At 35.1% G+C, this 15,361-nt stretch overlaps 1 protein-coding gene across 2 annotated transcripts in view; it reads right to left on the bottom strand.

The window, feature by feature from the left end:
- Positions 1–15,361, bottom strand: part of LOC102231767 (receptor tyrosine-protein kinase erbB-4) — a 282,261-nt gene that overhangs the window by 137,513 nt on the left and 129,387 nt on the right. For both annotated transcript variants that reach the window (XM_023337224.1, XM_023337225.1), the window contains exon 2: positions 3,672–3,823. In XM_023337224.1, the coding sequence (XP_023192992.1) occupies positions 3,672–3,823 (152 nt within the window). The remainder of the gene's footprint in view (positions 1–3,671; positions 3,824–15,361) is intronic.

The following is a 15,361-nucleotide window of genomic DNA, read 5'->3' as shown; positions in this document are numbered from 1 at the left end:
TGGAAAATTATGGTCTTTGTCTTTTAATGCTACCCTTAGTGACTCTTCAATGAATTGTGCACTTGACCTTACACTTGTTCAAATAAGTCCCAGCTGTCATAGTGATGCTCACCAGATGGAGAGCACAATGTGCGCGCCAGTGAGCAGGAATAGACTAATCGGCAACTAAAGGTTAAAGACATCTTGTAACTTCAGTCAGGAACAACCTACATAGTTAAAATTGAAAGGTTGATGTCTACATGACTGGTAATGTGTTTATACTGTCCTCTTTGGTCACTTTCAATGGGGATCACAGAGCAGGGTAGTTCATATAAAAGTAATGTAAGCAGTAAAAATATCCTCCCATTCTGCACTTTCAATCCCAGCTGACTTGACCTTTTCAGAGAAGGGTCCATCTACGAGTTAATAGTATATGGATGCTTCAGGAGTGAGCAAACATTTTGCTCAAGGGAATCACATATTCATATTAAAACAAAGCAAAACTAACAACATCAAAAAACCCAGAAGAATCAAAAAATTGTATTCACCCTTTGTGGCTGAAAGGACATTAACTGATGTTAATGTTAACTAATCAGAGATATCAATGAAACAAATGTTTTCTTCCCTTAATCCTGAGAAAATATACAAAGTTTGTGATCAAGGTAATATGACTTTACTTTTGTAAGATCAACTATAAATTAAATAATAGTAAGCTATCTTATCACATACTTATATTTGTCTCTTCATACAAAGTCATTTTAAGTTTGTACCATTGTATTGCTGATTTCTTGTGTAATCAGCAATAAAGTGTAGTCAACCGATACAATTTCTGCTGACCTGGAAATGACCTGGAATGTTTAAAACATAGCATGATATAGTATTTACATTCATTGAGTGCAATTGGATGATTTTTTTTTTTTAATCTAATTGACATCTTGCATAATTTATTACAACTTACTAAATATGTTCACGGTTCTCATAAGTTAGTCAACTCTAGACATAGAAACTCTTGTTTTACAAAATGTTTTGCACATTGGCATTTTATTTCAGTATACTATTTATGAGATGTCCTAGTTTTTGGCACATCCTTAGCTAAGAAGTAAACTTTCTAAAGATACTGAAACAACACAAGCTACTATATAATCTTATTGTAAATGTCTTTCAACATCACTGATTTAAGCTAAAAATATAATAGGCAGTGTTTCTATCAAATCAGCTCTATTAAGAAATAAAACAGGTAGACTGCAACTAAGTGTATGTTACGAGTGTTAACCATAATTGAGGGAAGAAGACAAAAACTGGGTGGAAATGGTTAAAAACTATTTTGTCAAAGCAGAAGACACCAACAAGGAGAAAGTTAACAAAAGTATTCTTCTTGTAGACTGATTAAGGGACATTGACAAAAAAGATAATACCTAGCTACCAATCCTTTTATCTGTTTCTGCCATCTGCCACATAAAAAGGTATGCTTACAGTAGGTTGGAATTTCCAATTTTTGTATGCAAATGCTTTCTATGCATAAAATATGGGAAACATATTCAAAGAAGTAAGGATGGATTCTTACATACTGTACATACGGTTAAAGCTGACTGTGGGAGTCTTTGTAACAATGTGCATATGTGTGAGGGAATAAAAGCCTGTGTGCTGAAATGCAGTTATTAATCACTGTGAAAGCGTTGATTCATCTGTCGTGGTGGCAGTTTGGAAGATGGACTCTGTTTACTGCTAAAGCTGTTTGAGGGGTTTTGGGGGGCAGCCATCAATCTTTTGGCTATCTTCAAAAGAAGCCAATGCACAAGCATCAGTTTCAATCACCTCCCAAGGCAGGTGGTATGGTAAGCTCCAGCACAATAGTTTTCTTTTTTTTCCCCCCCTTCAATTCTTTTCTACCTCAAGGTTATTTTTTCCCTCCCAGGGGAGCAATGTTATTAATGTGTCTTATCATAATAATAATAATATTTCCTAAAAATACATACTGCACCTTGCCCTTTGGCTCCCTTGCTGTTTAGCACCTCATGTTTCTAATTAGCATCTTCAATTAACCCATTTTAATTGCCCACCATGAAAAGGCGGAGAACCCTGGCAAGTTGGTGCCACAGGGAGATGTTTTGTAAATGACTAGTATAATGTCAGCATCTAAAGAAAGGCTTGTACTAATGGACTTTCAACCTCATCCTGCAAATATACCCTTTATATAACACTAGCTGGTACAGGTTACACAGTTAAAAGGCACAAGATAAAGCATAGGTGAGCATGTTTCATAGTTCAAATTGGGTCTATGCCAATGAACTACAATCAGATTTCATTTTCCCCTCCTCAAACACATAACAAAATAAACAAAGACCCCTACCACCTTTTTTTAATTTAAGTCAGTGGGGTCAGGTGTCTCTTCAGAAGTCTAATGGTAGCAGTTAACTGTCCATTGCTCCCTCTTCCTTAATATAATCTGTTTTCTTTCATAGCGGTGTAAAACATTTAATGACTGTGTTGTTCTGATGTTTTTGGTCAGTCTAGATATGTTAGTTAACATAGATTAAACACAAGTAAGAGATACTGTATATTTGCCCATTACTTCTACCAGACAAAAACAAACCATTCTTCTTTATTAATTTTAAATTACTGATGTAGTGACAAATACAAGAACATTACTTGAATTTTGGTTGAGACTTGCTTTCTTTGCAAAGCCTCAGTAGCCCAGTTCATTCTCACAGCAATATTGGCCCAATAATGCAGTCAGCACTTTAGTGTAACACCACGGGAGCTCCCATGCCCTCCAGAAAGATTGAAATCAATTGGAGTTGGATGGTGTTGGCAGTGCAGAGTACAGTCAGCACAGTCTAGGGCTCTGTTTGTTAGCAGGAGAGGTCTGAGAGGTCAACGTGAGCAGCTGATTTCCCCAAAACTGTATAGACTGTGGTTTCTTTATTCTCAAAATTCCGACTGAAGACCACTTACCTTCAGCTCAGAGAAACTTTCAAATGAAAATATTAACTGATTTCAAGTTTGAAACAAATTATATTGTATGCGCATGTCTGTGGGTGCATTTGAGGGTGTTGGGTTAAGGTTCCTTTGGGGCATATGTGTTGGGTTCAATTTAAAAAAAATCTTTATTGGTATGGATTGCATATGAGTATAACCAGATTTTATCACAGTATTGAAGTGTAAGTCCTGGAAGAAGATACTGCAGAACATTGAGTTGTAATCCCTAATGTAAACCCCACTCTGCCTTGAGAAGGTACAGAAGAAGTCTCAGTTGACAAGATCAATTTAAAATTAGTTGCAGGTACGCCTTTCCACTAGAGATGGGCATCATTTGAATCTGAACAATTCTGATTTCGGATCTGATGCATTGTTTCAATTCTAGTTCTTAAAGAGTCTCAATTCTATTTAGACATGGGGTCAAAAAAGTCTAAATGGTTTAAATTAGCAAGCTAATCAGAATGGCTTTTTGACCAAAATAGTCCCAACTTTCCAATAAATTAAAACTTTATGAGCTTTTTACGTTTTATGAGCTTTACATTAACATTTTTGACAAAAAATTTTCAAACAAGTATATAAATATCAAGCATGGCATATTTCTATCTAACTTAAAGACAACACCACAAAGCCACAGGCTTCAACTCTGAATTCGATCCATATTTCAACACATGTCAAAACGTTTCATTAACAGCGTCTTATTGTTTTGTCCTTACTCTGAGGAAGGTCAGATCTCGACTACGGTCAATGCTTGTAATCTCAAGGTTGCCCATGACGACTTCACAGTTCTCGTAATATTTTCTCAAGGTACGATACTGCTGCTCCAGGTCCGACAGAGTGCTTAGCTTGTTCTCCGTGCCAGCACAGACTGGAAAACATAAGACAAGAACAAAAAGATAATATTATATCAACTACAATATACTTTGCATGAAAACTTTAAAATAATAAAAAAAAAGGTGTAGGCAGATTCTTACTTGTCCAAAAATATATATTTGAAAAGGAAATACAAACAACAGCATAAGAAAAAAAAACATCCATTCAATTGAGTAACGTTATTGATTAGATTTGAGTAAAAAACAACAACTATTAGATCAGAATAATACATCTAGTGAAGCACACAGTAGCTGTTTAGTCATGAAAGATGTCCCTCTGCCCCTTAGCAGCGTACCTTGGCACCTCAAGTTAGATAGAATCTCTTTAATGACCAACTGGGTTGCTCATCTGACAAGTAATTAAACAGGAGCAGTTACACCCATCAGACACCTTGCACACCCACAACACAATCCATCTGCCCTATCAGCTGGCATTACAATGTCTTGTGTAAAAAGTAATGTTTGCACAATATATTCAGACCAACTGTTTTTTTCAATCTGTCTGGAAAAAAAGCACATAAAAACTAAAATTGTCTGAAGCATGACTAAAGTCAGGTAAATTATTTCAAAACAAGAATAAGTCAAGAAATTGCCTCTAATGTGTTAAAAACGTCCACATTGCTTAACGGTTTAGAAGCAGCATTGCAAAGAATGTTTCTTTATGATAGGCAGATAGTTTTTCGAGAGTTTTCAGAAGATCCTCAAACGTGTTCTCTGCCACTAGTGGGTTTTTTTTTCCCAGTAGCATGTTTCATAAACTCACAGAGCTGTAGGCTAGGTATGTCAGCTAGATAGAGTTATTCAATTTCATGAAGTAAAATTTTCATTTGCATTGCTGTGGCAGTGTGGTTTCTCCCATACACAGTCTCTTGGTTGACAGCGAAGCCTGCACTGAGGCAGAGGGGTGACGGGCCCTTCCATGAGTCTTGTCACAGTGTCACCTTTGAGCTTTTACTCCTCTCTTTGAACACCTCCACCTTGAAAGATCTTTACTGATGCTTTGCATTTTATACCAGATCCATTCTATATGCTACCACGAACTATGCAGAGCTCTCAATGATATTTATTATTCTCTCTCTCTCAGTTCAAGCTGAGTGCATGTTATCCTTGCACTTGCAATAATGCAGACCAAACCCATTTAACCATTTACTCAAAGACACATCCACACACACACACACGCAATGTGGCCAAAAAAAAAAGAAAAATAATATTTTGAATTCCATCTGGTTTTCCCTTCGCAATTACACAATAGATGCATGTGGGGGGAAATAAGAAGATTCAGCCTTGGGGCAACTAAGGCTGTAAAGACAAATGAGATTGAGTTTAAATACTTCCACATCGAAACAGATATTAGATAAGTGGAGCCAGTCCAATGTGACCTGAACAATACCCATATGAACAGGTACTGATTGGCTTTGTTGTGCATAGCATACCGTGGTGCTCAGGAATGATATATGGCAGACCTGGGTGTTTTCAATAACAGTTAGCGTGGGCTAGAAGGGGAGCGGGTGGAGGTAGAGAAGGGTCATAAAGTGAGGATAGGTGTAATAAACTGTTATTGCACCCTTGGGGCAGGCCACTGAAATTAGAGGAAGGGGGCATTGTGGCATGTGATGTCTGCTGAAATTTACTTTTTACACCCATATGCTTCCACTAGTATGCCCTTAAATGACAATTCCACCTATATGCAATATGAATATGGAATGAATGTTTATGTATAACAAACAAGAGTGAATATTTCATGTCAAATGCCCCTGTTTAGTCAAATATTTCAAAACTACCTCACATATCATTTAAATGTAAGATGTAGTATAAAGTTGTTGTTATTTGTGAAATAATAGTAAATAGCAGATTAAATTGTATGGTAAAATTGATGGAATTTACAAAAAAATCTGATTTCATAATCAAACAATTTATGTCATTTTTTGCTTTCTTTCTTATAAAGTCTGTTTTACAACAGAATAAATCCGTCTTAACATGGATGATAATGTTTCTGGAGAGATCTTCAGTCACTAAATAGAAAAAAATTATATTAGACAATTGTATCTTTTATTGGAGTGGGTTTTCTTGAATGTTCATCCTCAATTAAATAAAAAGTAATGGTACTAAAGAACTTCTATTTTACTGTCATTCCTGCACTTTACATTTTATATTTATATTTATATTTATATTTTATATTATATTTTATTTTATTCTGGAGTAACCTCATAACATTGGAACCTCAAAACATTGTCCTGAGCCGTATGCAACGAAATTTCGTTCTGTATACACCCTGTGCATGCAAAATGATAATAAAGTCAGTCTAAGTCTAAGTCTAATTAGTATTTTTTTTAAAAATGACATTTTCTAAGCCAACGTTTCTGTCTGTCCATACATTCAAGATGCTGTCTATAAACATTACCTATTGTAATGTTTGTACTGATGCACCGTTGGGGATGAGTATTTAGCACAATAGAATAGACTGGTCAAATTATAGAAATTTGAGCTTTGTGGTGGTATAAGGAGATTTCCTTTAGTATCCGAGTTGAGACTGCAGCCCAATATATATTTTTTTCCATGTTCAAAGTTAACCTTTACGATTTTGAACTGTTAATACAAGGTTTCTAACAAAATGTTAGTCCAAAGAGGTTGTTGTCACTGGGGATGCAGCAGGATATTCTATGCCTGCCAACAGCTGTTGAGTTCAAACTGGATGGAAAAAAAACTGCAATGTTTTTAACTTTGAAGTGAAGTTACGAGTAGACAATTCTCCCTTGTGGTGCAAAGTCTGCTGCCTTACAGCAGGTTCACTGTCCAGGGTGAGGGTTTGTTTTGTGTTTCTGATTTAAATAGAAAAAATTAATAAAGTTATCCTGCATTTGTTTTCCTCTTTGAACCAAAACTATATATGCAGATGAAGCCAAACTACTGTGACTTATCCTTAAGTTGTCATCCAAGCCTTGAGCATTTTTGAAGTAGAATTCACAGATCCATTGATGTATTTACTGTGATGTTTTTCTTTGTTTTTACAAATTAAAAATATAAGTTTCACTAAACTTTCTTAATGTGTATAAGTGCAAATTAGTTGGCATTTGAGAAACTTTAACCTTTGCAACTAATCTGAGGCTCATTACTTATAAGTTATCATACAACAGATAAATACATGTGGTTTCCAATGCGTATTTCTGCAATTTCCAAATAAACTCTGAAATCTAAGTTGACCTAACTTGAATCCAGGTGAAAGATGTCATACCCCACTATGTTTCCCTTTCATCAGAAATGCAATTGGATCGGCCTACTGTACAGAAAGACAGTGCAAACTACACTTAGCAAGAGAATCATTTTATGGACTATTTTAAGACAACAATGACATTAGTATAAAACATACACTAATAAACACTAACAAAACATAGAATTACCTGCAAAAACACAATCTACTATGATCTCTGCATTCAAACATGGTAGCATGTCACCACACTATACTAATTGAATTAAATATCAATTACTGAAGCCACAAATAAACTGTGTATTACTGCAGGTAACACTACCTGCATTACATGTGGCAGCTGTAAAGAATTTTGAAGATTGATCAGGTAAAGAGCTTGTAAAAACATAAAAGCAATACACCATACATTCTTAAAAGCTGTATAAGTTCTTTTTCATTTTCCTTGTAATCTTGCATAGCTCTTTAGGTTTAAATACAGTGAGAAAGTCACTGAGGTTAGGTGAGGAAATACTCTTTATTTCATTTAGCAACAAAAAAAAAGCATTTGTGGTGTCTGTACAATATGCAATTGAAGATGTTTGAATTGTTTAAACTTTTATAGTCCTGACTCTTAAATGTCTGCTTGTGAGTCACTAAAAATTGGTAAATAAAAGACCTGAAGTTGCATTTCCCCCCGTCTTAGTGCATGATGAAATCAATTTGTTTCCCTGCTCAGTATGTTAAACCTGAGCTTGTACATCATGGTAAAGGTTGTATGAATTGGTCTCTACCGTTTATAATGTTCAGCTTGCTGACTGAAGATGACAGACTGCTTCAAGACCCTGAGTCATCAGATGTTTAACATATTGCAGAGGATGCAGGAACAGACATCAAGAACAAATGAATCTTCACATATAAAGCCCGTAGTTGTCCCATAAAATAAAATCTATCTTGATTGATTCCACTCTTTTCTTGAATATTTAAACCTAGTAGTGTCAATGAGAAGCATTGACTTTGTGCTTAAAAGATTTGCATGACTGCAAAAATTGTCTTAAAGTGTATACAGAAAATATTAACCAAAAGGCAATAGATTCAGACACTGCCTATTAATAGCTCAGGAATTTTCAGTGGTTGTAGTTAATGAGATTAGGAGTCATCAGGTTAAAAAGTGTCTAAGTGAATTTATTTGCTCTAGAAGGACATAAAATATTTTTGACGAAAGTGCTTTGACGTAGACAGCTTGTGAGAAGGGAGATAATGCAAATTGCATATTTATCATATTGACAGATAATTAGCGTGATAGCTCCCATATATTTCCAACAGATAGCCACTATAAACGACCAAACTTCATCTATCACTTTGACACTGTCACTAGACACAGTCTGTTGTTTGTGTAAAATAAATAAACAAAAAGCTTGCAAGAACACTAGAGTGGCCCTGAGCCGCATTTTCATCAATTTTAATTTCAGAAATATCTTTATCAAGATTGCATAGGCAGTACATTGTCCGGATCTGTGGTCACAGAAAACAACTCCATCAATACTGCCTTGTGTGATTATTGAGTGGCTATAAAACTGGCAAGTCTCTGAGGTTTATAAGCGCCAGCCTGTGAAGCCAGTAAAAGGTCATCCCAATCGCTAGTAACTGACTGAATTAAATAAAGTTGCAAATGTCACTTACATAAGTAAACAGTGTCAATAGATGAGTTTGGCTAATGGGCCAATAAAGCAGAAGGATCTTGTTAAAATCAGGCTGAATCATTTTTTATGCATAGGTGTAAATGCCATATTTTTTGTCTGTCATGTTGGAAACAGTGTTTGCGGTCAGAGCAGTCCATTGTCCCCTAATGTCCTCCAGATGAGCTTTGGTTGGTAAGTATGAGTTACAAGCCACTGCCTCTGATGGTAATCATGCCCCAGATTATTGTCCATCTGTTGAGGAGCTTAATAAGCATCAAAAACAATAACTAGATGACTATTCATAATGATAGCATGGTCCAATAACACTAACCTCTCGCTGCCCTCCGAGCTCCAGTCACCTAGTAACATTGCTGTGGCTGCCTCCATATGGTCTACCACAAATTAGCATTCAAAGTCTTACTTATGCAAACATTGCCAACACCTTGTGACAGTTTTTCACTGAAGATAACTTTGTTTGGTTTGCATGACTTAATTGCATTATGTGTATCTGATATATTTCAAGCTATTAAGCTAGCCGTGGGTATGCTCAGCTCAGCTCATGGTGAATACCATAGTTTGGTCTCACTTCTCTACAAACTACAGTGACAGCACATGAGCTCGATAAATAAACCGTATGGTACCAGTTAAACAGCAAAAGACTGAATGAAAAGCCTTACCTTGATAAGATTAACTAAATATTTGAAAGGCAAAGTTCAGAATAATAGAGAAACGCACAGCTTCTGAATGAATGAAACCAGTTTTCTTATTTTGTACTGTTACAGTCCTTTGCAAAATTTATTAATATATTTTCACATTTTATATATAGTTTCACATTTTGTCACATTACAAACACAAACTTCTTTGTAACAGTATGAGACAAATCAGCACATTTAGAAATGCATACAGTAAATGTAGTGGATACACGCTTTTCAGTTCTCACAGAGAGACAATAATTTGGGACAAAAATTTGTGAATCAACATTAGCATGGGTACAGACATGATGAATTGAGGACACCCTATTAAATAAGCGCTATATTCAGATATTTTCCTGAGTTTGAATTTTGGTTTTCATTTGTATTTTCATCACTTCAGATTGTTATTTTATTAAGGAACTTGCCATAAACAGTTACCGTAATTTCTCTGTGTTCATTATTGTAAGAAAGGTGTTGCCATATTAGTTTATTCCCTTGTGTTTAGTTTCCCACTTATTATATATGTGTCTGGTTGTGAATAAAAAAAAAAAAAAATCAAAGCAACAGTAAGATTCATGCCAATAGATTCATGCTATTAATTTTGAACCAGTCTCTCATCCTGGTCAAGCATGTGATAACAGTGGAGGGGACATGTCAAATGTCATAAAAATATTTTCATAAGCAGCTTATTTTATTTTATTTTTTTCCAGAATCCACACTAGGAAAGACAATGAATAGAAAAAAGGCAATTTTGACATAATGAGCTCAATGAGTTTGGAATACTTTTCTCATAAGGATTTAAGTTACAGAAAATGCCTGTTTTACTCATTGATATTTTGATCTCTGTAATTTGAATGTGTCTAACATTACACACATTAATTGTGTAATTAATTACACATTAATTGTGTAATTAATTACACATTAATTGTGTAATTATAGCATGCATATTTCTTACGCTATGTAAGATATATTTCCTGAATCTCAATTTCAAGTTATGTAGACTCACTCAGGTCTTTGTCTTCTAGTTTGATTTATGAATCTCACTTATAGGCAGGATAAGAGTACATGTTCACCTACTCTGTCAATGTCAGGCCCCACAAAAGTGTTACTGCTTTCTCTAATTGAGACACATAGACAAATCAGGCAAGAGGAAATCTCCTGAGATATGATAATTATTAATGAAAAGAATACATAGGCAGAACGTGTTTCGCTGCCTATGTATTCTAACCCATTTTTAGACAAAAATCTATTCCAGATGACACAACAGGCACATGTCATGGTGGTATTACTGTACTTGTCAGTGTAGACAGTTTCCAGATTAACTTTCATATTACAGGGAAGGTGTAAAAACATTTCACAATAAAAATTTTAAAATAAAAATGTTATATAAATGTCCCGAAAAACAAATCCCAACATACATGAATATGCAGAATGGACATCACTAGCACACAAGTTAGCCAAGTGAATGCCTCCTGGGATCTTGGCTTTGCTTTGCCTATAGGCTTCAAGTGTTCCTGCTGTAAATGTGCAGCATCTCCCACATTGCGTTTTCCCCATTTTTCTTCAGAATTCAATGAGGCCAACAGAAAAGGTTGAGAGGTGTTTCTTGTATGATCAAAAAACTGTATGCAATATAGAACAAAAATATTGCACTTCTCTGCACTGCATTGCTCAAAGAAAAGTGTTCTGTGATGCAGTAAATTCTGTATAGCATTTTATGGCACTTTTCCTAAAGCTGCCACCAACTGCTATGCATGTTGCTGTATTGAAAACACATAGAATACTGTTCTAAACATGAGAAAATAAAGCAGATTTTGTGGAACATGAATTTTTGTCAGACCTTTAAAGCATGTGTGTTGGTTTTGATGAACTCCTGGATTGATAATAACGCTGTGATGAGGAGTGTGGAATTTGCTGAGTGCAACTATATCAGAATTGGGTAAACTGAATAGTTGTAAAATTAGCGTAATTTAATTTAACTTGATTTCATATCTGTAAATCAAGTAACCATTTGGGAATAAAATTGCAGAGTTCCATAAGTTCCCCTATGAGTTCAGCATATAATTATCTAATCAAATGGTTATATAATTATATGCAGAATAATCAATTTCCCATTCAGTTTCAAGAATCTGGGATGCCATGGTGAGTAGTTCTTTGTCAGTCATGACCACTGCTGGACAGAAATTAGTATTACTTGTGAAAATAAATTGTTTGCTTAAACAAAATGCATTTGTATTTAGAGGCTCTGCTAAAGTTTTAACTTTGCTAATAAAAACATAAAGCTTGATGCTTATTCTCTAAACTTTATTTTATTTGTGGTTCATGCTCCAAGCTCAAGGTCACCAAGGATCCCGTCATAATCAGAATTCTATTAAGGTCCTCAAAGGAAAACAATGCATTTTCACTATTGTCTAAGTGTTATCATAATGACCATAAATTGTTTAAATATAATTCTTGTTTTTTATTGCTCTTACTGCAATATTCATATGGTTATTTTATGATGGCTTTTCAGTCTAAGACCCCCCAAACATGCCCCAGAAAGAAGGAAAGAAAGAAAGAAGGAAAGAAAAGCTATTGTTTAAATCAGAAATCATAGTATGTTTTAAGAAAAACAGATTGACTGCACTCTCTTTCCTTGTATCAACTATCCGTACAAACAGTTGCATTCACTGCAGGAGCTATATACTGTACAGTGTAAGAACTAAGAGGCTTCACCACCTTGCTGAAAGGCCCCTCAAGGGAAGTGGATGATGAGTGGAAGAGTGCAACTCCCAGACTTTATTTTGCCTCCAGCTTGTTTCCAGTCAGTCTGGGGATAAGAACTGGTAACCCCCCACAAACCTGGTTTCTTGCCCTGGGCTCCAACTATATATTTTTTCCTCAATCTCTTTCTCTCTCTCCCATATCTCATCCTAGCTTTTTTTTGTCCCTCTGTCACTCTTCGTTCGAGTCATGGTTTGGAGGCCTCAATTCTATGCTATGGGAAAAAATAACTAATTTCATCATGATTATTTTTATTTTTTCATACACTGCACCATGATGACACTTTATCAATTATGCTAGCAGGCCATTCAAAGTTTTACCCCATACCCTTCATGCCTCTAGCACTGAAGAGTTTCAGTCCCCCACGTGTGGTCCTACACATGAATCTTAATCTTCTTCCCCAAACAGTTGCCATCAATTATCCTACTTGCTACTGCTGCTAACTCTTCCCCTGCCTCCCATTTTTCCATATTAAAAGAAAACCTTTTTCTTCCTTCCTTGTTCAGACCGAATATCTTCTGTCGTTTGCCTGGGAAATGATTTCTCAGAAAACTTACAGTCTCTCCGCTTTTCATATGTAAAACATATGAATACAGGCATGTCTATCTCTGTTTTGCAAATGTGCCTTTTAGTTTGCATATAGTGCTTTCTATTCTGATGGGCTGACTCTGCAATGGGTGGCTAAAATCTAGTTTTACCAATGGAGAAAAGAATTGAAAGCGGCACGTCACATTATGAAGAATAAAACCAATGTATCAATTTAACAATGAAAGAGATGTATTGGCATTGGTCTTTGAATATTATTATCACAGTGATATTCAAAGTTTGTCTTTGAAAATAAATGACTTAAGACAAATAGTCTTTGAAAATCACCATTGAGTATCATTATTATTCAAAGATAAATAATGAAACATGCAACCAATTCTATAGCTAGAATAGAGATTCCAAATCACAACCAGTTCACAGGACATAATATCAACTCTGTTAATTCTCAGGATATCATTTGAGACCATCACCTGCTCCATTTCAATAGCTTGTTCTAAAAGTAGACACCACTAATGATATTCCGGTCAAAACAGGTCCATTATGTGGAGCAGGCCGCTGTAATTCATGTTGCATTAAGTTGCAGTTGTCCTAATTCATTTTAATATGGCTTTCTTATACAAAAACAATACCCCACAACTTCCCTGGTGCTGGTGCATACAAATTTGAGACACCCAAAAAGCAAAACCAACATCAGATTTTATCAAGAAGGAAAGTAACTGTGATGGCCTCAACCACACTTTGGTAAAATTAGTCTACACTCTCACTGCATTATTATATTTTGTAGTTAAAACATGTATTTTAGAGATGTAATTAATTTATGTAATTATACCTTACAGTGATATTATGTAGCACACGTACAATAACATGATATGGTTTTTAAAATGTTTTAAAATGGGGAGTTGGCTGCTTCCTATCTGGCTAAGAGGCATTGCCAGGAGCTGATGACTTTAAAAGCACAATTTCAGATCTGCAGGATCAACCATGTATGTCCCAGCAATGGGAGTATTTTAGGTTTAATAAAATTAAACTTAGAAATTATTTTGGATGAAGTAAAAACAACGTCTTAGTTTAAAAAAAATATTTTTTGTGACTCCAGTTGCCATCATTCAACAGAAGATGGACAGGAAGAAGGCACTGAGGCAAAAGTGAAAGGCATGCAGCAAATGGCCCGGGTACGGTGAATCAAACCAGCGGTGAGGACTGTAGACTCTATATTTCGTATGTATGCCATCAGCATAAATCAATATTTGAAAATGCAAAACAAGTGATTGTGTAAGGAATGTAACTTTAACATTCCCTGTAACATGTCCATAACAGTCCATTTTACAACAGCTGCAACTTCAATTATAGCATGTTTTTTTTTTTTTTTTTTCCCACAGGTACATCTGTTTCTTTTCCTTTTTCAGCCAGTGATAATAACAATAATTGTCATTGAGAAGAGCACATGTACACAAACAGGTTTAAGTCATCCTACCAGCAAAGACAGGATAGTTTACTCTATAAATCTTCTAGGACACACGGACAACAATAGATATTCAGTCCTAGCATAACAAGGACAGACTGCTGCAATCATAATTTTTCATGTATAAAATAAAACTGTTGAAATCGAGCACAGTCTGTTTGCTTGACAAGGAATACATACAATGAATTATCAATGTAGCGTTTCAAACTACTGAACATTTAGAAACCTGAACTAATATGTTGAGCCTTTCTGTGAGGATTTCAGCAGATTTTGCTGCCTAGAGGCATTGCTCGCGGGCAAAGCTTGTGAAAACACAGAGATTCGAGTTGTTAAAGCTCAAATAACCCTAAGCACCTACAAACCCTTTGTTGGAAGTGTGTCTGAAATCAAATCCACTGTTTTATTAATTCATTCATTTTGCTGTTTGTTAAGACATGCAATTTAAAATGTTTATTGACCTAGAAGTTGTATAGCTGTGTCACATTTTAAAATAAGAGCTTTAATAAAATAATATTTCAGAAGTAGGAAAAAATAATTCCATTGTGGAAAATAAATAATTGCTCAAAAGGATCTACAGATCGTCATGACACTCGTTTATACAATGCTTAAAAAACTGTTTAACATTATTCTTATACTTACTATTAGTTTCTGTGCCATAGCACACCACAGAATAGACAAAAAAAGCACCTGAAATGATTACAAATATTTATCCACTGATATTTTTTTTCCTTATTAAGAGTGTTCAGTAAAAATGAGGAGCAAGTTAACGTCTATGTTCTAACAGGGAATCTTTGCACCATTCATTTTAAGTTTAATTATTTTTATTGCACATATGTTTTTAACAATACCCAACTATGGCTATGCTGCTGTCCCTGTCACCTCTGTTGTATTTTCAGCAGAACTGCTCATCTCTTGCCTAAACAATGGCAATTTAATTTAATGCTTAGCAGATGTCTGTAAGACATGCACAAAACACTGGAAAAATATATGCATGAGAACAACCAGCTGGAGAGAATACAAGTCCAGCACTAAATTTGATCTATGTTCTTATTTCAGAAGTGTGAGAACATAAATTGCATTTGAAAAACTTGGTACAAGAAAAATGAATACAATGAAAAACATAGCAATTTTAAAGTGTATCTGAAGATATGAGTGTACATACACTTCAATAAAAAAATCAATTTTCTGTTACATTTTTCTCTTCAAAC

Source organism: Xiphophorus maculatus, chromosome 7 (assembly GCF_002775205.1).
Source record: "Xiphophorus maculatus strain JP 163 A chromosome 7, X_maculatus-5.0-male, whole genome shotgun sequence".
Classification (NCBI taxonomy): Eukaryota; Metazoa; Chordata; class Actinopteri; order Cyprinodontiformes; family Poeciliidae; genus Xiphophorus; species Xiphophorus maculatus.
The sequence above is the reverse complement of the archived record's forward strand: the minus strand, read 5'-3'. Positions and strand labels throughout refer to the sequence as shown.